At 43.0% G+C, this 22,054-nt stretch overlaps 2 protein-coding genes across 6 annotated transcripts in view; one reads left to right on the top strand and one right to left on the bottom strand.

Annotated features, from left to right (window-relative positions):
* Positions 1-14,051, top strand: part of CUNH12orf43 (chromosome unknown C12orf43 homolog) — a 23,570-nt gene extending 9,519 nt beyond the window's left edge. Inside the window, exon 6 of the mRNA XM_088477924.1 lies at positions 9,163-14,051. Within this exon, the coding sequence (XP_088334050.1) occupies positions 9,163-9,454 (292 nt within the window). The 3' untranslated portion in view covers positions 9,455-14,051. The remainder of the gene's footprint in view (positions 1-9,162) is intronic.
* The window catches only part of HNF1A (HNF1 homeobox A), a 23,276-nt gene continuing 11,019 nt past the window's right edge, over positions 9,798-22,054 (bottom strand). The window contains exons 4-10 of one of the 5 annotated variants that reach the window (XM_088477922.1): positions 18,287-18,507; positions 17,908-18,219; positions 17,476-17,664; positions 17,282-17,403; positions 16,904-16,930; positions 16,348-16,462; positions 9,798-9,925 (exon numbers count right to left, since the gene is read on the bottom strand). In XM_088477922.1, the coding sequence (XP_088334048.1) occupies positions 9,798-9,925; positions 16,348-16,462; positions 16,904-16,930; positions 17,282-17,403; positions 17,476-17,664; positions 17,908-18,219; positions 18,287-18,507 (1,114 nt within the window). Of the gene's footprint in view, positions 9,926-16,347; positions 16,463-16,903; positions 16,931-17,248; positions 17,404-17,475; positions 17,665-17,907; positions 18,240-18,286; positions 18,508-22,054 lie in introns of all 5 variants that reach the window. The other 4 variants (XM_088477920.1, XM_088477921.1, XM_088477919.1 and 1 more) reach the window with 4 other exon arrangements.

Consider the following 22,054-nt stretch of genomic DNA (forward strand, 5'->3'; position numbering starts at 1 on the left):
CTTGTGAGTGCTGCTGACGGGACGCGGTGAGAGAAGAGGACCCGCCTACTGAAATGCAGCTGGGAACCACTGGGAGAGCCTGAGGACCCCGCAGAGGACCGTTGCGGTGCCTGCCAGAGGGAGGAGAAGAGTCCCGGGACCTGTGGATGCCGTCAACAGGTCTCCTGAAGAGGACGTCCCTTGCTATTCCCTGTGAAGAGGAGCCACGTCAGCCTGTGAGGAAGACCCCGCTACTGCCGCTGCTTGCTGCACTGCTGGACTTTAAGACCCGATGGAGGAGATGAAGCCGGCACCCGAGGACCCCGGAGGAAGAAGTCTGCGCCTAGGATTGACTGACTGAAATGTTTCAGTAGGTGCTCAAGCCCCGGTTTTTTTTTGTCCCAAATCCTCGGGGTCCCTCTGATCCATTGGGCCGATATGTGTGTCCCCTTTGTCCCCCCTCGCCGCCGGGCCTGGTCGTATGTCTGAAAGGGGTATAAGTCTCTGTTCTTGGTGAGTGCATAGGTCGATGGCTTCCACATATAGTTCCAGCTAAGGTGTGCAGCAGCATTTTTTTCCATATGCATGCAAGGGATGCGCATGCTGACCCATATTATACTGTAAGTCGGTTAAATATGATGTGTTTCTTCGCATTAAGTGTCACCGGGTCACAGTAAGAAGATGGTCTTTGCCACACACCTTTGGGTGTGCAAGCAGGGACAATGGATGGCTCCCATGGAAACGTTACTTGATATTTTTCTATATAGCAAGTACCTGGGCCAGAGACTGCTCTACTTTTCAAACCTGGAAAGTGTGCTGGAAGGCGCTATTGTGCGTTTGAGGTCATTTTGGGTCACGCCACAATGCTGACCGTCGGAAAGCTGAACCTTTGCTTTCTGTAGATGTTAATTGCCAAAATGAATTCTACAGCCGTAGAGGCTGAGGGCCTGATTCAGAGCCGGACGCTCTGACCAGAGCGCTCGCTCTGAATCGGGGCCCTCCTACATGAAAATGGAGCGGCCTTATGGACGCTCGCATAGCTGTGGGTTACCACCCACAGCTTATGCGAGCGTCCATGATGATGGTCGCGATGGTCAAGACCATCGCGACCATCGGGCTTGCGACGGAGACCCTGCGGTAGGGTCTCGCTGCCGCAAGCCCTGGAGTGATTTTGGCTCTATCAGAGCCAAAATCACTCCCACTGACATCACTAGTGATGTCAGTGGGGCCGGCTTCAGACAGTAGGCGTTCCCATGGGAACGCCTCCGTCTGGCAGCCACGCCCACCAAAGGGGGCGTGCTGTCAATCAACATTGACAGCACGCCCCCTTTGGTGCGAGACCCGGAGCGACGGAGAGCCCGTCGCTAGCCGGGTCTCGCGCATGCGCGCGACAGAGCTCCCTCCGTCGTGCGCATGCGCAGTGGGGCATCATCGACCCGCTTGCGAGCGTCCTGCGCTCGAGAGCGGGTCTGAATGACCCCCTGAGATCACTGAAGAGCAGCGTCCCTAGGATAATTTATCATTAGGGGTACATTGTTGGAAATAGTGAGTTACTGTACTTCTCTGAAAAACTAATAACTGTCTAAATCCTTACCTGGTGATTATGATTGGCCACTATGTGTATTCTGTGTCACTAAGGCCAAAGAAATCCCGACAGCCCCCTGGACGAATTAAATAATCCTGGCTATTAGCTTCAGTGCTGGATAAATTTATTGCTAAAGAGGACTCAAGGCCGGATTCAGATTTGGGAATAGAGTAAGATAGAGCAAGTTTTGTCCACCTGGAAAAATCATGTTGCAATGCAAGGGGTGCAAATATATAATTTTTTTTCATATGGGGTAAATACTGGCTGCTTTTGCATGTAACCCACAAATGCCAGACAGCCTTATATTTACACTGCAAGTTAGATGTCAGTTTGGACACACCCCTCCCAAATCTAATCTCTCTGCACATTTTACATCTGCAGCTTAACATGGTTTTACCAAGATGCACCGTTACTTGCTCTATTTTAAGGTGCGTACACACTAGACGACTCGCAAAATATGCAATATCAACAACGATTTCCCTTGAACTCCCCCGGCAACTCCCCTGCACTCCCAGACAATCGATATCTTGCAAAAACTGTCCAATCTGACAAATGATCTGACCAACTACCTTAATCTTGTTAACGAGATTGGCAGATCTTGCCTGCTGTAGGCAAGTTCTTAAGATGCGGTGTACGACCCACGGTGGACGCGCATCGTTATCGTGAGTAGACAATTTGGACATATTTTACATGATTTGTCGTTGCGATGTGTAGAAATCGTGCAAATCCTGTAAAATATCGTCTAGTATGTACGCACCTATAGTCTATTCCCACATCTGTATCAGGCTCTTTGTTATTATACAGGAGCAGAAGAGACTCAAATCTATAAGTGCATAGATGGAGCATACACGGCCTGGTTCCTCATCTGCCAGCAAGTCCCACATTCATAAAGCCATGGAGATAGAAGATAACTCGGTTTCAGCGTTTCTCCAGGATCCCCTTTATAAGGCTCGGCAGAGAAAAAAAGTGTAAAAAGAGTGTATATAGTGCACCAAGTTGTTACAGATCTCTTTTATAAAGAATGGGATCATGTATAAATGTCAATTTAGTCTTAAAAGATTTAACCGTATACAGTGCAACCGGAAAGTATTCACAGCGCTTCACTTTTTCCACATTTTGTTATGTTACAGCCTTATTCCAAAATGGAATACATTCATTTTTGTCCTCAAAATTCTACACACAATACCCCATAATGACGACGTGTAAAAAGTTTTTTTTTAGATTTTTGCAAATTTAATAATAATATAAAAAAACCCCCTAAGAAATCACATGTACATAAGTATTCACAACCTTTGCTCAATACTTTGTTGATGCACCTTTGGCAGCAATTACAGCCTCAAGTCTTTTTGAATATGATGCCACAAGCTTGGCACACCTATCTTTGGGCAGTTTTGCCCATTCCTCTTTGCAGCACCTCTCAAGCTCCATCAGGTTGGATGGGAAGCGTAAGTGCACAGCCATTTTCAGATCTCTCCAGAGATGTTCAATCAGATTCAAGTCTGGGCTCTGGCTGGGCCACTCAAGGACATTCAGAGTTGTCCTAAAGCCACTCCTTTGATATCTTGGCTGTGTGCTTAGGGTCGTTGTCCTGCTGAAAGATGAACCGTCGCCCCAGTCTGAGGTCAAGAGCACTCTGGAGCAGGTTTTCACCCCATTGCACCCTGTTTCCGAATTTTCTGTTTTCGGCGTTGTGATTTCCCAAAAGGTTTGTGCAAACACTTTTGAAAGTCAACTCCAACATTCCATTTCTTAACAATTCTCTGATCTAAGGGCCTGATTCAGAGTTGTACGCAATGCAGAACTTTTTGCCGTTGAGCAATTATCGGCCATCTGCGCATGCGTTTGAGTCATAGTGCGCATGCATCAAAGTCCATTACTGTTGTCACAAGCAGCAACTTTTTAATTGCAGAGTGATAGTTAAGGGCCTTTTGGGAAATGTAACGGGGTATGCCGCCATAAACGCAGGCATGTCATGACCGTTTTCGCTGCCTGTGTCTGCAATCCAAAACCCACAAAACATGGCTCCTGTGTCTCAGTTCAGGCAGCCATTCTGTGTGACCATAGAGTCACTCAGGAGGCCGATTGTCGAAGGATCTGCGCATGCGGCTGCGTATTATTACGGAGTTGCTTGGATTTGCAATGGCATTGTGAGCGTCTCAAAACAGATCCCGACGTCTCTTGCCTTAGCATATTTTTGCATATACTCTACAGTTTCGGCACTAGCACAAAACTCTTAATCGGGCCCGGAAGGCCTACAAAAATTCCTTCTTTAATTTTGACATCACTGATTGGGGGAAACTTATTTCTTCAGTATGTGAATCCAGTTCACCTTTTATCCAACGCTTTAACAAAGTTTTTCATGGATGTGCAATGGAGGAAGCAACACTTTTAACAGGGTCAGTCCTGTTAACATGGTGGTCTTGCTTGTCCATACTGTGCCACTCAGATAAAAAACAACAGTGCAATTATATTTAGACCTACACAGATATTCCACTAATATTTCTGATTCTGAACCTTTTCTAAAAGCAACTTTGTGTTATCCTACGACTCCATTTTTCAGCTTGTACAGTAGGTACACAAGAAAATGAATTTGCGTTATATATAGAAGGACCACTTTAAGCTGACTTTTGAGGAGTCAATGAACACCTCACTCGTCCACGTTGTGTTCATGACCAAGAGCTCCCATGACTGATTCAATTATCCTGCCAGCATTAACAATTCTGCCAATGTTTGTTTAACATAAAAAAAATACAATATTATACATTTTTTAAATTCAACATAAAAATTTAGTTAGAACACCAAACAAAACCCTTGGGACAAAATTGTTGTTGAATATTGTTATATGTCTGACATTTCTAACCTAAGTTCATTTAAAAATGCTTTAGTATTACAAACTAGGATTTTTGCCACCCGGGGCAAGGCAGTAATTTGGCACCCCCACTTCCATAACTATAGACTCTGGGCCTGATTCAGACCCGGTCGCAAGTGCTGAGCGCTCGCAACCGAGTCGATGGTGGCCCAGAGCGCATGCGCACGACGGAGCCGGCTCCGTCGTGCGCATATGCGAGACCCGGATAGCGACGGGCAATCCGTCGCTCCGGGTCTCGCACCAAAGGGGGCGTGCTGTCAATGTTGAGTGACAGCACGCCCCCTTTGGTGGGCGGGCCGGGGGTTGGCTGCCCAGATGGAGGCGTTCCATGAGAATGCCTACCGTCTGGGGGCAGCCCCACTGACATCACAAGTGATGTCAGTGGGAGAGCTTTCGGCTTTGTTAGAGCCGAAAGCGCTCTGGGGCTTGCGGCCACGAGACCTTACCACAAGGGTCTCGTTGCAAGCCCGATGGTCGCATTGCTGTGTCAACCCACAGCAATGCAAGCGGCCAGGAGGCCGCTCCATTAAAAAAAAAAAAAGACGCCCTGATTCAGAGCGAGCGCTCTGTCAGAGCGTCCGGCTCTGAATCAGGGCCTCTGTCCTTTCAGCAGTCTGTCTCTACAGCAGTCTGTGCTCCCTTTGCGTATCACTGCAGCAGCCTGTGTCTCCCTATACCTCTGCAGCAGCAGCCTGTGTTTGTCTTACCCCTCCTCCCACCACCACTTACCTAGCTCTTCTCCTTGCTCCTGCTTAAGGCCGCGGTGGTGGCAGGCTTATCACACACTGTTCTCCAGCACACGTGACGTCATGACGTATTGATTGTATTGCTTGTGTCTTGCACATGTTTGGCCTGATTCTGAGCTGCGCACAGTTACCCGATATTTTATATCTTTGCACGCTTCTGCATTGCGCATGTGTCCCGCTAGTTAGCGCTCAGAGGCATGGAACAGAATCGAAAGCACGGTCTGTGGAATTCAGTGGGCGTTCCTAGGAAGCGGCTAAGCAGATGCGGGCGTGTTGCTGTAAGCACAGCTGCTCACATTGGATGCCAGGGTCAGATGGAGAAACTGCATCTGCCATAGGGCTGGTGCAAGTTTCAATGGTGCGTCCAATGGTGCACTGATGATGCGTCTAAAGACGCGCTGAGCGTTAGCATAAAGACGCGGGTGCGTGTGACTTAGAACCAGCCCCATTGGGCATAAATTCTTTGAACCAGACGTCCATGCATATAAAGAATTCAAACAAATCACATGCAAAACATACTTATTTTACTGCCACACATATTCACTTTTGTAATTTAGTACAATTCATACATAAAATAGTTTGCGTTTAGTAACTTTAACAAGGGCTGTAAAGGCCATTTGTGAACCAAAAAAAATACAGGTCGCATTGCAATTGTCTGTTTGTCATTATTTGTCTAGGTTTACATTAACAAGGAAAGTGTATCGATTTGTGGTTTAAGGTGTCTGTGGGGTGCAGACGTGATTTATGGGTGAGAAAAGGGCACATTTACAGGGGCATTACCTGCCATTTTTTCCCCATAAAAGTAATAATCTTGGAAGGAATAGTTAGTCCAGATGTTCCCTCAATCTTAGGATTCATTTAAGACAAGAGACTCGACTCAGCAGAACTTGTTGAGAAATGTTACAAGTGAAGAAGGGGGTGCTCCTAATGCACTACTAATCAGCACTTTGAAGCAATGTTTTTATTATTTCCACAAAATAGATATAGTTGTTTTCAGAATAAACAAACACACTTATGTATAGAGGTACACCTGAGTGTATTTATACATGCACATATATGTACTAGTACACATTCATACACAAACATATATATGCTCCACTTGCAGTCTTTAAGGACTTAATGCCAGAGAGTCCAGGGTAAAACTAAAATGAACCAAGTAACCTACCGGTATTTATTTTAAACCACATCTTGCACAAATTTGTTGTGGTACTGCTCTTTTCATCACGATCCAAATACCCTGTGAAAAGAAAAAAGCTGCTACTCAGGGCATACCTGAGTTGTTCCCATCACAAACAAACAAGCCCGCAAGTATGAGAGCCTAACACCATTGTGCTGCAGTTAAGCCGATTTTCCATAGAGCGAGAACAGCGTGCAAGTTCCGGACTGCCGCTAGTTCTTCCACAGGCGCCGGCTCTCTCTTAAATCTTGTTGACAAATAACCACTAAAGGTGTGCACCTTGTCCAGGTTTGAAGACTGCTGTTATTCACCATCTACCGCCGCTTTAACGGCACACAGGAACAGTGCAGTGGCTGGTGAGCATTGGGTACAAGAACTCTTTCTGTATTAACGAACAGTTAATGATTTCCGTACTGGGTACATTGTAACAAACTTTCAAACAACCATATGTGGATATATTTGAGTCCGTTACTCGAATAAAAAACACTTTTTATTTTCTGAAAACATTTTTACTGATACCCGATTATTTATGAATTAATGCATACTATTACAGGAGTCCCCAATGTTCTTTTACCCTATATATAATTAGTCAAAAGGCTATCTTTTTACTAAGTATGTGGTTTTTTTTATACTGTACAAGTAATTATCAATATATATTTTTATCTGGTTCCTTACATATGTTATTTATGCTGCTACTTATTATTGTGAGTGTTTCTTTTGAATGTTTATATGTCTAGTAATACATTTTATGTTGAATATAGCCATTCCTCTATTTTGAGTTTTGTTATCTGATTCTCCTTTTTTTTATATGTTTCACTGATAGCAAGGAATGCCTAGAAAGTCTATGCAGAAGTACAGCCTTATTATTGGGATTGTACCTCTACATTACCTGATATCATGTAGCTCCAACAAGAAATATTGTAAACTTTGTGTCGCCTGCTCCTTTTGTGTTTACTCTTTCCACCATATACAATCCCAAAACAACTGTACACGTGTATTTAATGTTTTGTGTTCATAAAGTAATCCCGGTATCATTTGGGTTAAGTTGTGAACTGGTAAGCCATAGAATTGGTTAAGGATTCTTCAACAGTACAGATCGGTGATATGAGGATCTTATTAAAATGATGTAAGAAATTGTGGTGTAAAATAAATCTATATTTAAAAATAAGTTGAATACAGATGTGTCCTCATACCTTTATCCTTTATGCGCCTTTTTGGTGCAAGATGCCTGGTGAGACCAACTGATAGCGATTCCCAAGCTGCATACTTATTGCTCAATTTTGCTACTTTTGTGTTTTAGTATGTATATAGTGTACTGATACTTAGGGGTATATTTACGAAAGTGAGAGTTTTTAGAAGTGGAGATGTGGCCCATAGCAACTAATCAGATTCTACTTAACATTGAACTGGGACCTTATAGAAGATAATAGCTAGAATCAGATTGGTTGCTATGGGTAACATCTCCACTTCTAAAAACTCTCACTTTAGAAAACATTTAAAATCATTTATTTGTCACAAAGGAATTGATACAAAGTTGCAGAATAAGCGTAGCATGGAGGGGTCACTTGTATCGGACCTGTCTTTTTACCCTAGATTGTGTACTTTTTCCTTAGTTTTGCAATTTTTCCTCAATTTTGCATTTTCGCTCACTTACAGTGTACTAGGTACTTGGGATTAGTCTTTTGGCGCAGTTAAGTCACAAAGTCCGTAGTGCACTAAACCGCTATTTGGCGTGCTTTGGGGATAGGTGTACATGGATACATCTGTTTATGACCTTTTTTTATCAAGATTGTACTTCTAACGAATGTGTTCGTGTCTGAGTAGTATAGATGCCTTGCACAACTTGCTTTATCAATCAAATTATTATTTTGAGAATAACATAATACACATGTAATTTGGATTAGCCTATTGGAACCACAGTTTACATTCTATAAACATATAAGGGCTATAGAACAAGATGTATTATTCTGTTTATTGTTCGTTTTGTTATACTGTATAAAATGCAGGTGTGGATTAACAGATAGACACTGAAAAGGTAGACAATGTCTAGATAGGCACCAGATGTTAGACAGTCAAAAGGTCAACTGGGACAAAAGGTTGAAGCACTCAAGATCGATATGTAAGAAGGTCGACATGAAAATAGTCGACACATGATTTTTTATTTTATTTTTTATTTTTTTAGCCCTAATCTTCACCCTAACCCTCCCTCCTGGTGCCTAACCGTCGGGGTAGATGCCTGACCCTAACTGTCCCTTCTAGTGCCTAACCCTACCCTGCGGTATGTGGCTAACCATGACCCACCCTCCTGGTGCCTAACCGTCTGAGTAAGTGCCTAACCGTCCGGGTAAGTGCCTTCATGTTGACTATTTTCACGTCGACCTTTTGACCCTGTTGACCATTTGTACCTGTCGGCCTTCTTACATGTCTACCTTTAGTCTCTGTTGCCATTTTGTCCCAGTCGACCTATTGACTGTCTAACATCTGGTGTCTATCTAGACATTGTCGACCTTTTTGCTGTCTAGCTATAGTCCCGCAACCTTAAAGTGCAGCATACGATGTGTAACACTATATAAATAGTATCTTATATATACATTTTGTTTTTTTCTGAATTGAAATGACTTATGTCTGACACATATGCCAAGACCTGCAGTTTTATTTTTGAAAAGTATTCTCTAAAACTCTGGGAGATGAATGTCACCCAAGTTCATGTCTGATGGAATTGTGTTTAATCCACTCAATCTTCAATGGAAATACTTGGGGACAATGAATAAAGGGCTGATAACATTTCGTGTTTTATGTCTGGCAGTGAGGACAGTGAAGAGGAGAAGCAGCGGAGGTTCTGCGAAGCTGCTGTGTCAGGTTTAGATATTCTTAAACAGAGCACACTGCAACCAATCCCAGGGAAGAATATGGACACAGTCTGCAATAACCAACTTAAAAAGAAATGCAAAAAGAAGAAGAAAAAGAAGGGCAAAGGATTTGGTGATGAGATTAAATCAGATGAGCAGAACTCGACAACGGAGTCTGGGAAAAATGGGACTAAAAAGAAAAAAAGGAAGGTGATTTTGGAAAATCGTGATGAACTGGGTGACAGATAAGGGTGTCAAGGACAGCACCTCTCCCATCACTTGACCCATGCAGACAAAGGGTGCCTAATAAACCCAGAAAATAGAATTTTATATTGAGACATAATGATTAAAAGGGAAAAAGTCATTAATGGTATCAGCTGTTGCTGAAGTCTACTGCTTAGGTACGATGTGTCCATTTCACAAAGCAAGGTTCTTTCAGGCCAATATAAATATCTCCAGCTGAAGGTGATGGTATTCACATCCTCTACTCCTGCCACCTTTACCTAAACATGGCAACTGTTTGGTGCACATCCTTTAATCAATGTGAGTCCAAGGTATGCAAATGGCAGATACAGCCAATGCCGTAGTCCTTTCATTGTGAGGAAGATGTCATCTGCGTGGACATGTAAGTGTCTATGGTGTTGTGTGATGGGGACAGGAGATGACTGTGGCTCTCGGTGGTGCTGGGATTCTGGTAGTGGACCAAGCTGACCGAAGACACTGTACCAGAGAGAACATCACAAGATCAGAATGTTAATTAACCACTAGTCCAATTTATTGTTGATAACTGATATTCTCCAATTTCTAAATCGGTTGTGAGTGCTAAATAAAATCTGACAAAAAAGTTCCTTTTAAAAAAAATTAAATCCTGTATTTTATACTTTAATACTTTGATGTTCTAGCAGCATAATCACATCTTATGATACTGAGGGTTTACTAATGCTTTTAATGAAGCTACCTGTATCGCATGGTAAAACTAAACGTTTTTTTTCTGTTTATATTACAAGCTATGTTTTTGTTTAGGATCTCATTTCTCCATTAATATAGCTCCTTACACATCTGAGTTGTAATTGCATCATGTCACGTGGGCTAATCCAACTATGTGTTTCACCACCTGATACTGAGGCAGCATAGAAAAGTGTTGGCCAGCTCAGAGTAGCAAGGAGCTACTGGTGGTATATTATAAGGCATAGTTATTGCAGATTGAGAACAAGGGGGCCAAGGCAGAGTTGAACACAAGTCGCCCTCAGTTGACCTGCATTGTGTGCATGAAACTAAATTTGTATGCTCATCGGTATGCCAAATCATACACATCTCTGTGTCTGGCCTATCCACACGCTTGGGTCTTCATTCTCAGTAAACACTTCCACCAGCTCTATCCTCTGCAAACAATGTGTCTGAAAACTGTATTTATGCGCATGTACAAGTCTGCATAGACCATAATTCTCTCATCATGGCCTCACTGAACTTGGCTTATGTGAGAACACCTATCAAGGCCCAGTTCTGCCTACTCAGTCATAAGTGTTGGTTCCAATGCATGCGCAGTGTGAAAACCGCACAATTCACTCGGCAAGCGGATTTGTGTTGCACTCTGCATCAGCCCTATGGTATTCAGTATCTTATTAAAGTGATTTATTTCCAGTTACCTCATTGTCTAATGAAGCAAGAAGTAGATGGCACCATCCAATGATTGCACTACTAAGCACACCACCTCATGAGGCTGTCTATTACTCCATTAGAGACTTCAGTGAAGTCATAATAGTGACACAAAAACAAACACTGTGGAGGTGATTCAGAGGTGGACGCAGCTGCAGTAGTTGCTGCATCTTTATTTTAATGCTGTCACCGATTTGCGTTCAAAGGCGTTCCATCAGACATTGCACCTGTCTATGGTAGACACAGAATGTCCGACTGACCATGGCCACCAGTGTCTGTGCAACAGCATCTTTAGCTCACCGACACGCCCACGACTGCAATTTAGATCTGCGTCTCTATGCGGTAGCCATTGTGGCACATGTGCAGCGCGGCCCAGGTACATGCACTAAGGGAAACCATCGGACACTTGTGCCCAATGGTTTCCCTGCATCCACCTCTGGTTCAGCCACCTGTGTCTTCCAACTGTATGATAAAAAAATGGTTATTTAGTGGCAATATGCATGTCCTGATTGATCTACAGCAATTTTGTCAGGCCAGATATTACTAGAAAAGGTGTCCAATCACTATACTCGGTGCTTGTACATAATACTGATGCATTACCATGAAACTGTAATACTGGGGTTATTAAAAAAAATATATATATCAGTCTTCCTTAAAAATATTTCTAAATGTTAGCAGTTTTACACAAGCTTTCAGTTAGTGCTGGTAGACTTTTTGTAGTCTAGAGCTCTATCAGAGGTATTACATCCTCAGAAACGTTGTGATAGTTTAGACTGATATATCGGTACAGCAGTGTACCTCCACAGGGAGTGCTAACAGTGCATCTTTTTCAAGCCACCTCCTGGATCATGAGTGAAATAGTTACATCAGTGGATCTTTTAAAATGTCATTAATTAATACATCTGTGCTCCAGCAAGGAGATATGAGAAACTCTGTCACCCAGATGCTTAGATAGTACTCTGATATGATTATGTGGAACACAAATTGTAGAGTCAGGAAAAGTGTATCAACACTTGGTGGTAAACCATGTAATTTTCCCCAAGGAATCAGGGAGGGATCACATCCCCAAGCTGTGCAGTGTAAAGAAGGGACAGGTATGTCTGCATCCCTGCAAACTTAGGGTTCTTCTCATTTACTGCAGTAATGCAGGGGAGGCTGAAAGTTGGCCTGACCTCCCATCCAGAAAACAATTATACGATAAGCTGCCCAGTGGTTGTACTCACTTGGGGCCTAATTCAGAGTTGGACGCTATTGCGCCTCGGCTGTATGCCGCCGCCAATGGGCTTCCTACTGAGACACCCGCTGGCTGAAGCACATATTAAGATGCACCATCGGAGATTGCACCAGCCCTTTAACAGTTGCCATTTCTCCTTCTGAACATGGCCACCGGGATCAGTGCAACTGCATCTTTGAATGCAATTTCTGACCACAACACGCCTGCGTCTGGTTAGCCGCCCCCATGCTGCCCCTCAGAAATGCCCACCACAATTTCTGTCTGCATCTTAGTGTGGCAACCATCAAGACGCATGTGCAGACTGAAAACATTGGCCGCTTGCATCCGACAAAGACACTGCGTGCACCACAGAGTCAGGTCCTTAGTGGGAGAAAATAAGACAGACAACATGCACAATGCATAAGCCAAAGATTGAGAGTAAAATAGGCAAGAGGGTGCCTTGCACATGTTATGTGTGAAAAACAGGACCAATGTGTCCATAAGCTCTTCATCCTACAGCGGCCGATCACAAATTCCTGTCACTGTGACAGAGCGACTTTTGCACTCCGTTGGCATATCCAACTCAGGAAAGAATAAAATTTTTTCCTCTGCTATTCCCCTCACAAAACAACAGACCGTTATGTGATGTTCTTTGACAAGTTGACCTAGAATCTTTTTGGCAATGCTTTGTCTCACTCTGTGTTCAGCCTAAAAGTTGCAGAACTAGTTTGATGGTACAGAATAGCGGTTCTAGGCCTTTTCATTTGGCTTGGCATGGTGCTCCTCAAGTCTATGCTAAAGTTATGGCCTCCATCACAGTAGGCTTAGAACTTAAGATCATGATCATGCTGTATTTAGGCTACATACAGATAAATCTGGTTCAAGGATGTGCCAAGTCATTATTTCAAACTGACCATCTGGAGGCCCATGGTTGCATATCAAGAGTCCCAAGTTGTCTCAGCCATAACTCTCCATGGTGTTCCTAGATCTCCTCTTCCATGTGGTGGGACAGCAGGTGTTCCTTTTCCAGGACAGGATTCACTTGCCACCTTTCTTACCAAGTCACACTTGACTATTAGGTGCCACAAGAAGGTTGTGGGGATGATTATTGGCCTGGAGGCAGTTACATACACACTACACACAGTTCCACATACACCCCTTTCAGATCACCCTTTTGATACGGAACACTCAGTCAGCTCGCAAGTCTCATACATCTATTTTACAAAGTAGTTGCCTCGTTTGAGTGGTGGATTGATCAGTCCCATATATTGGTAATTAAATCCTTCTCATCTGATGTACTTTAGCCTTTAGGACAATTCTCATTCACTGTCACACACAAGGACTGTGGTCCACTCTTATAATAAATATCCTGCTGCTCCGGGCAATTTACCTAGAACCGGCCATCTCTAAATTATTTTTTCAGTGTCAGAATATGAGTACACAAAGATAGATGGCTTTTTGATCAGTCAAAACTTAGAACCAAGAGAGTAGTTACTTCACCCCCCAAGGTTTGTGGGATCTTTAACCAATGGGGAATTGCCAAGGAAAGACCTGCTGGTGTTGTACTGAATAACAGTCTCTCTCTAAAGAGATTCAAACACCAATTAGCGATTGTCCCAGGTGTTTATTTTATTTTTGTTTGTCACAGAATCTCTTTGAATAGATAGATTCCCTGTTTCAGGGCCCTTTCATTTGCTAAGAGTTGCAGAATATAGCATTAATGGTGTGGCCCATTTGTGTGGTGTTTGTATGTTCTCCCATTTTTGCGTGGGTTTCTTCAGTGTTCTCCAGTTTCCTCCCACACTCCAAAAACATACTGGTAGTTCAATTGGCTACTGTGTATTTGAGTCAATATTATATGCAATATAGATTGTAAGCTCCACTGGAGCAGGAACAAATGTGCATGACTGAAATAATCTCTGTAAAGTGCTGTGGAATAAGTGTTCGCCATAAGTAAATAAACTTCCTGTGTCTATCGCATGGTTTGATAGTCCTATCATTGGTGATGTAAGGAAAGGGGTTCCTGGTATGGCTATTTTGTGCACACCATCTGCTCATGTTAAGGCCCCCATACATCAGCAATCAGAAAACCACAATTGAACAATTTGAAGATTTATTGCCCGATTTTAGGAACTCCCAATCTAGCAATCTGCGCCCATAATGTGGACTACAGATATTTTTCAGTGATTTGCAGATCGATTGCAGCAAATACAGATCTGCCAATCTTGAAAGGCCCATCATTTTACTGGTAACGGTCTGCAATCATGTCCATACACTAGCAATCTACAGCCCCAATCCATCTGTGACATCCAACATGTTGGACAATCTGATTTAGCAATTCCAATCACTTTTTGGTTAAAATCTGCGATCTGTGAAGCCCATACATTGCAGATTTTTATACACAATCGATTGCAAATTGCAGAATTGCCACAATTGTTTGCTGCTGTATGGGGGCCTTAAGTCTGGTTAAGGTACAGCTGTCTGCTGTGTTCTTTCAACACTGGTTAAAGCTTCTTAGGGCTTGATTCTGAGGTGAGAATAAAGTAAGAAACTGTGCACCTTGGTAAAACCATGCTGCACTGCAGGTGGGGCAGATGTAAAATGTGCAGAGAGATTTAGATTTGGGAGGTGCGTGTCCAAACTGACATCTATATTGCAGTGTAAAAATAAAGCTGTCCAGCATCTGTGGCCTACATGCAAAAGCAGCCAGTATTTATCCTGCATGCAAACAAAATTCTGTATTGCATCCCTTGCATTGCTACATGGTTTGTCTCGTATTGCTCTTTCTTACTTTATTCCCAACTCAGAATCAGACCCTTAGAGATTAAGATGTCTTTTGCCAGAGTCACGGCTACGATAATATGCAAATGTTAGTTTCAACCTACCCCTGGTGTAGTAGCCTGAGTCAGAATGTGCAACAACTGTAATGTCTGCTTTCTTGACATGCCAACATCATGTGCACCATCGACACACCAGCCCTGTGGCAATGCGGTGTGCGTTCTCTGACACGTCCAAAACACTCCCATACCAGGCCCATGGGACTGACTCTTTTTGCATTTACTTTAGGCTACCTCCCAGTCAGCCACCAATAATGCCCATCACCATGCCCCCTTATATCTGATCGTGTCTATCCTGAACACAACAGCATCTGTGTGAGTGCGCCCTGTGTGATGCATGCTTCGTAGGGATTTTCTGAACACACTGTGCATGAGCAGTAGCAAATAATCGCTCACATGTGCGTTCCAGTTGCGTGCACCTGTGAATCAGGCCCTAACAGTGTTTTTATAGATGTTGAGGGCAAAAATGTGGACATTGTTTCATGCTCCTGTTTTTCTTTTGGACTTTAGTCTTGTTGTAAAGGTCCTGCAGAGGGCTTCCTATGCTCACCTATATTCTGTTCCCTTGTTTTTCTCATGGCTGTTGCTTCTCCTTGGTGCTTCTCTGAGCTTGCAGCTCTGTCTCAACAGCTCCATTATTTTATGTTTCATGATGTTAAAATGGTCCTTTGTACAGTCCCAGCTCTTCTGAAAAATGTGCTATCTGGTTCTCTTATGAACCAGGAGTTGGTGGTACTGTCCTTATGCTCATACTTTCAGCATCCCAAGGGTGTGGGACTCTGGATGTAGTGTGTCTGTTTGTCGCAGGAGCTGCACAACTTAAACTCCCTGTTTGTTCTCATTGTCAGCCAAAAGAAGGGAGATGGTGTCTCCTCTTAGTCCATCTTCTCCTTGATTTGAACAGCAATTTGGTGGGTTTATGTTCCTGTGCTCTCCTGATCATTCTGAGGCCAAGCTCTTCTCCTGTTGACTGTGGCTTGAGACATCCCACCATCTGTATTCCCCTACTGCAGAATGAGAAAAGGGTATTTTTGTACTTGCCATTAAATCCGTTTCTCCGAGTCTGTAGGTAGACATAGACCAAACCCACTCATGAAAACTCATTATTAGTTCTACTGTGCCCCTCTTAATGTTCTTGTCTCCTTGCTGAGCTAGGGCAAAACTAATGAGTAGCATTGGGTTATAGGAGAGAGGACACCATTTTCTTACAGCACCATGCTCCCTAGGGGTGGACTATAACCCACTGTCTCCGCCCCTACTGCTACCAAATAAATAAATGTAAATTAATAGAACCCCTTCCTTTTGTATTATTATTCTTTACATATCCTAATGCAAATGACTAGAACCACAAATGATCTGTTATCATGTGTTTTGAAGTGTGGCGTTACAGTAAGTGTACCGAAAGCTCTTTTTTTTTTTCCTGACATTACTCTTACCTGATGGACTAGAGGAAAGGCGGTGACTAGGTGCAAGATGCAAGATGTTGGAGTCCTGGCTCTGGAGTTGGGAACCCTGGGAATCACTCTGTGCACTAGAGTGTAGAGAATGGATCTGTTGGTAAAAAAAAAATACATTATCCTTGTTTTAGCCAATTAAATAGGATTGTACTGTTATGATGTTGCAGTGATTAGAAAATAAACAAGTATGAGTGAGTAGTGTGTAAATCCTGGTTATTATTGTTGAAGTAAAATATACTTTTTCCCAGTCTGTTCATGGCAAAGTAAATATATTTATTTAAAGAGACATCTCCACTTTTCCGCGCAGAGTTACGTGGATTAATTACACATGACAAATCAAGGAGAATTCTGATACCAGAAAACACTGGATTTTATACACATAATTACATAAAACAACAAACTCATTAACAGTGGGGTGATTACATGTACATGGCAATAATGGTTTTTCATTCAAGGATGTACAGAAAATGGGTTGTGACTATATACAATAATGCATGTAACGGGGTCGGCTTATTAGTAAATAAGTAAGCAAAACTGATGATGCATCTGTGTTCTCTGACATCTGATGCCCCGGTCAGAATGACTATTAGTAGATGAAATCTTCTCTTTAAGCAAATACAATTTTGATTTTGTCTCTTTTAAAGCAAATATGAATACAGGCTCGTGTGTCATTTAAGGTTGCAATTTACACTTTGTAGACAACAGTTTGACTCTCTATGGGGAAGATGTAACAAGCTTGGAGATTGATAATGTGGAGAAAGTGCCCAAACAAATAATAAGCTTCTAACTGTCATTTGTCTAGCATAGTCTATGAAATGACAGAAGCTGATTGGTTGCCATGGGCAATTTCTCTACTTTATCACTCTCCAAGACTTGATACATATCCCCCTGTATCTGGCTTATCTAATATTACCTGTTTGCTGGGAGTCAGACTAGTTAGCGTTCCAAGGTTAGATGTGTCTGTGATGACCATGGTCTGTGGGAAGAAACTAGCAGATGCATATTGGGCAACATCGGCTTTGTGGCTGTAGAGAGCTGCAGAAAAAGGATGTGTTGAGAGATCCTGGGTCAAAAACCAATCTACATGCACTTGACTAGTCCTCTTACCATGTGGAGACTGAAGCTGAGCCATTGTGGCCATGAAGGGGTTCTGTGTCATATGACCTTGGACTTGTTGTACTAATGGCTGCTGGTGTGAAGGGTGGATTTGCTGGGAGAACTGGACAGGCTGCAAGGTGGTGAGACTGCTGCCTACGCTGTTTATCACAGGAACATTCTGAGATTGTGATGTAAGACCTGAGACAGAAGGTGAGCACAGAGTTAATGTATTTTACTGCTTGCCGACAAAAAAACGAAACAGGTGTAACGGGAAAGAAAACCGCCAGTGATATAATTTACTATTTTAACAAGTGCTCAGGCCATGTTCACATACCTGGCCATATGTAACAAAGGATGCACCTTATCCAGATAATGGTGTACAGGCCGAAAATTTTGCTCATTCTTTAATTTTGAAGCTAAGATATGTTGAGTTTTTCTTACCTATGACTAATGTTGAGGGGCCAGAATTGCCGAATGCTGGTCCAAGTGTTGCATCTGTGCCAATTGTCATGACGCTGGGGAGTGAAGCCATGATGAGATTTTGTGTCTGGCTGAAAGTGTGCTGTCCATGGTCCAGGCTGTGCAAGGCAGTTAGTGTGCTGACCGGAGGGAGAGAGCCACCTGTTGTTTGAACTAACTTGCTATCGCTGCTCATAAGATTGTGGCTGTGCTCTAGGCCAGAAGGAGATAGACCACTCTGGCTGGTCACCATAGAGGACCCGCGCTCATTGATTGAGTCTTGTGCATATCGACCTGTTGAGAGATAAAAATAACTATATTTGACATAAATGCAAGATGATGCAAGGCTCATGTTAGAGGCACATACTCCACTTACTGGTTGTTTTGGATGTAGGAAGATCATGAGCTGGCAGGGCAGAAGTAGAACCTTGACCATTGTATGTGTCCATTGCGAGCTTGTGCCGAAATGCTTCCTCTTTGCGCCTGTTTGCAAACCAGTTATAGACTCGCACTTCTGTCACCAAATTAGAGCCCAGCCCCTGTGCTTGTGATGGAGACACCCCTCTTTGCAGACACTCTGCCCTTGAGGGTACAGAGAAGAGAGCTGATTAAATGGCATAACACCACCTCAGGAGATCACGCCTGTTTCATTGTCAGGATTTTTTATTTTTTTTTATTAAATATCTTTTTATTAATGATTATAAGCATGACATCACAGAGAAAAAGCAAAGCAGTAATAACGTTTTACAGTAAACTCAGAGGAACTGAGAGAAGCAATTCCCAATAAACAGATAACAGTAGCTGGTAAGGTATGTTTTTCGGATTGACTAAGCAATAAACTTTGAGTGTGCTTTGATGGGAGAGGGCAAAAAGTGGAAGGAAAGAAAAAGGAGAGAGGAAAATCAAGATGATTTATAGTCTCAGGATTGAGCAAGTGTTAGCTGGTGTGTAGGGGTGGCTGGCCTGAAAAGTATTCGGTTCATGGTGACCAAATTTTAGCCTTAATAATGTTTTTGTTATATTTACAACATCACACCGTGATTTTCAGATTTTTATCTGTCGGGCTTCCAGGTTCGGGATTTGAACCGGCGGCTTTTAAACCGCCGGTATTTCATACCCAACCCATTGTAAAGATATAAGTAAGTTGGGCAGCTGTGATACATGGTATGCAGTCGGGAAGCTGGCAGACCTAATCCCGACAGCCAGCTTCCCAACTGTCATATCCCGGCGAGGGTCTAAAGGCAGGCGTCGATATATCCCGACGCCTGTCATTAGACATACGCCGGGAGCCCGACGCCAGGCAACCCGGTCGAAGGGAGGCCGAGCGTGGATAACCGTGGGGGGGAGGGTTAGGTTTAAGGTTCGAGGGGGGAACTTAGGGTTAGGTACCCCCCGGGAGGTTAGGATTAGGCTAGGGAAAGGGGGGGTTAGCGTTAGGCACCCCCGGGGGGGACTTAGATTTAGGTGACGGGGAAAGGGGGCTTAGGTTTAGGCACTTAGAGGGGGGATTAGGGTTAGGCACTGGGGGGGAAGGTTAGGGTTAGGCACCCCTAAGGGAGGGTTAGGGGGTAGAAATAGGTTAGTATATACTTACCTTTGACGATCGGGATTTCCTCCTCTGCCGGGATGCCGCTGTCGGGATTCCAACCGCCACGCATGGGTCCGGCGGTAAATCATACCGATTCTGTGATACACACAGTGTTACCTAATATTGCAGAGAATGAATGCTCCAAGGATGCTGCCGATACACAAAGGAGGTATCTTTGCTCAAAAAGTAGATGGGTGATATCGCAACTAGTAGATTGGTGTTGTGTGCATTTTAGTGGGTGGACGGTGTAAACTGACTAGATATACTGGATATGAACCTATCACAAGGCAGATAAGTAATAACCATATAAATTTATTGCATGATGAATTAAAAAACACTACTATATCTAGTATAACAATAATTAATGTAAAATATATACTGTCAATAATGTACATAAATAATCAGTGGTAAATAAGCATTTACATTTGGTAAATATACAAGATAAAAAAAGATAAAAAATCGATATAAAAATAGAAAAGGAAAAAATAATAAAAAAATTTATACTATCGGGAGAAATCACCTGTCTAAGCACTTCTAAGTATCCTCTGGACACGGACCACTATACTACACCAACCTGCAGGTTAGGTTTTTGGAACACTGGGCCTGATTCAGACCCGCTCGCAAGCGCTTGAGCGCTCGCGAGCGGGTCGATGGTGTGCTCTGCGCACACGCAGCGGCCGCACTGCGCGTGCGCAAGACCCGGAGCAAGAGAGAAATTCTCTCGCTCCGTGGCTCACTACAAAAGGGGCGGCTGTCGCCCCGTTAGACTTCTTCCCATCAGGGATCCATTTTTTCCTTTTCCATTTTTATATCGATTTTTTTTTTTATATATATATATATATATATATAATCTTGTATATTTACCAAATGTGAATGCTTATTTGCCACTGATTATTTATGTACTTTATTGACAGTATATATTTTACATTCATTATTGTTGCACTAGATATAGTACTGTTTTTTAATTCATCGTGCAATAAATTTGTATGGTTATTACCTATCTGCCTTGTAATAGGTTCATATCCAGTATATCTAGTCAGTTTACACTACTAGATGCGCTATCACCCCTTCTCCTTTTTTGATTTATTTGTACCAGGTGACCACTGTTGTTCTGCTAGCAGCATCTAATCCACTTATTTCACACCTTATTTCCCACAAACAACCCATAGGTTCTCTGATTTACATCACACTATAGGTGGCCCTTATAGCGCAGTCTGTTTGTTTTTTTTTGTAGGTTACTTTGCTATAAATGTAGATCAAGTGTTTTATATCAGAATTACAAATACAGGCTATGGTTTTTAACGTATCTTAGCTACAATAGTATTGGCAAAATGGGCAGATATTACCAGGAGTGCAGAGGCCAGGGTCTGAGTCGTAGGGTGCAGATTTCTTGGCTTCGAAAACAGCTAGGAGCCGGTTAGGCTGAGTAAACTTCGGCCTGGCCAAAGCAGCAACCATCGCAATCGGTCGTGATGGTGGTCCAAAGCAGCATCTATGGACACTGCATTTGATGGAGGTATCTATTACCTACAGCCACCTCTTGCTGCATATGCATTTTAGTTGGACGGTATTGTACAGCCGCATTGCAATACCGTCCACATGTGAATCGGGCTCAGTGTACCAAGCACACAGGGTTACCACATTTCTTTTTTCAGATTCCCGGACAGGGGGTGTGGTCAGTGGGTGTGACCAAAACTATAGAAGGGTTACAATTAGTCTATATGTCAGAGAACCTCATGTACCTTATATTCTATCATACACCATATACATGCCACTTTATATGCCACCAGACCCACTCATATATTGGTTACATACCTTATGATACAAAGGGAGAAATGTCACAATACATAATGATGTCACTTGAGTGCTAGCTATAATAACGAGTGGCCAAATCATCATAGGTGATTCACTTTCCATATCATTTAATTTGATCATACCTCAATCACCAACATGTTTCAATTTGTATCTGCCCTACCTCAGATCCTACCCCAGGGAAGAGAGCAACCTGTTCAGATTGACACACAATTATTTGCCTGTCCTTCATAAACTGTCTATAACATTCTCATTCTGTGACGTGCATCCAAGCACACAGTGAATGTGCATAGCTATATACAATTACTCTAATTAAAACATCCAATCCTATACTCATTATAATAATCATTTCCATTGTCATTTCATTTCATCTACCTGCAAATGCTCAGAAATTGGACAAGTTTTACTGGATCTCTTAGGAGGCGGCACGGAGAATAGGAGGAGGGGTGAAGGAGGTGGCACTGTGAAAAAGCAGCAGAGAGTGCCAGATAAATGACAGCAGAGAGGGACCGCCAATTTTGTGAATTGCAGGCATTGCCCATCTGGGGTTGCTAAGCCTCCAGATTTTGTACAAACACCCAAATACAGTCAGGTGCATAAATATTGGAGGAAACAGCTTGTCTCATACGGCTGAGAAACGCGTTAAGACACATCCCTATTGTTCTGTATGCACCAGTGACGCGCTGTAAGAAAGATTTGCTTGCACCCACCAGCCTGCTATCTCATTCC

Source organism: Taudactylus pleione, unplaced genomic scaffold (genome assembly GCF_031769625.1).
Source record: "Taudactylus pleione unplaced genomic scaffold, aTauple2 ptg000205l, whole genome shotgun sequence".
Taxonomy (NCBI): Eukaryota; Metazoa; Chordata; class Amphibia; order Anura; family Myobatrachidae; genus Taudactylus; species Taudactylus pleione.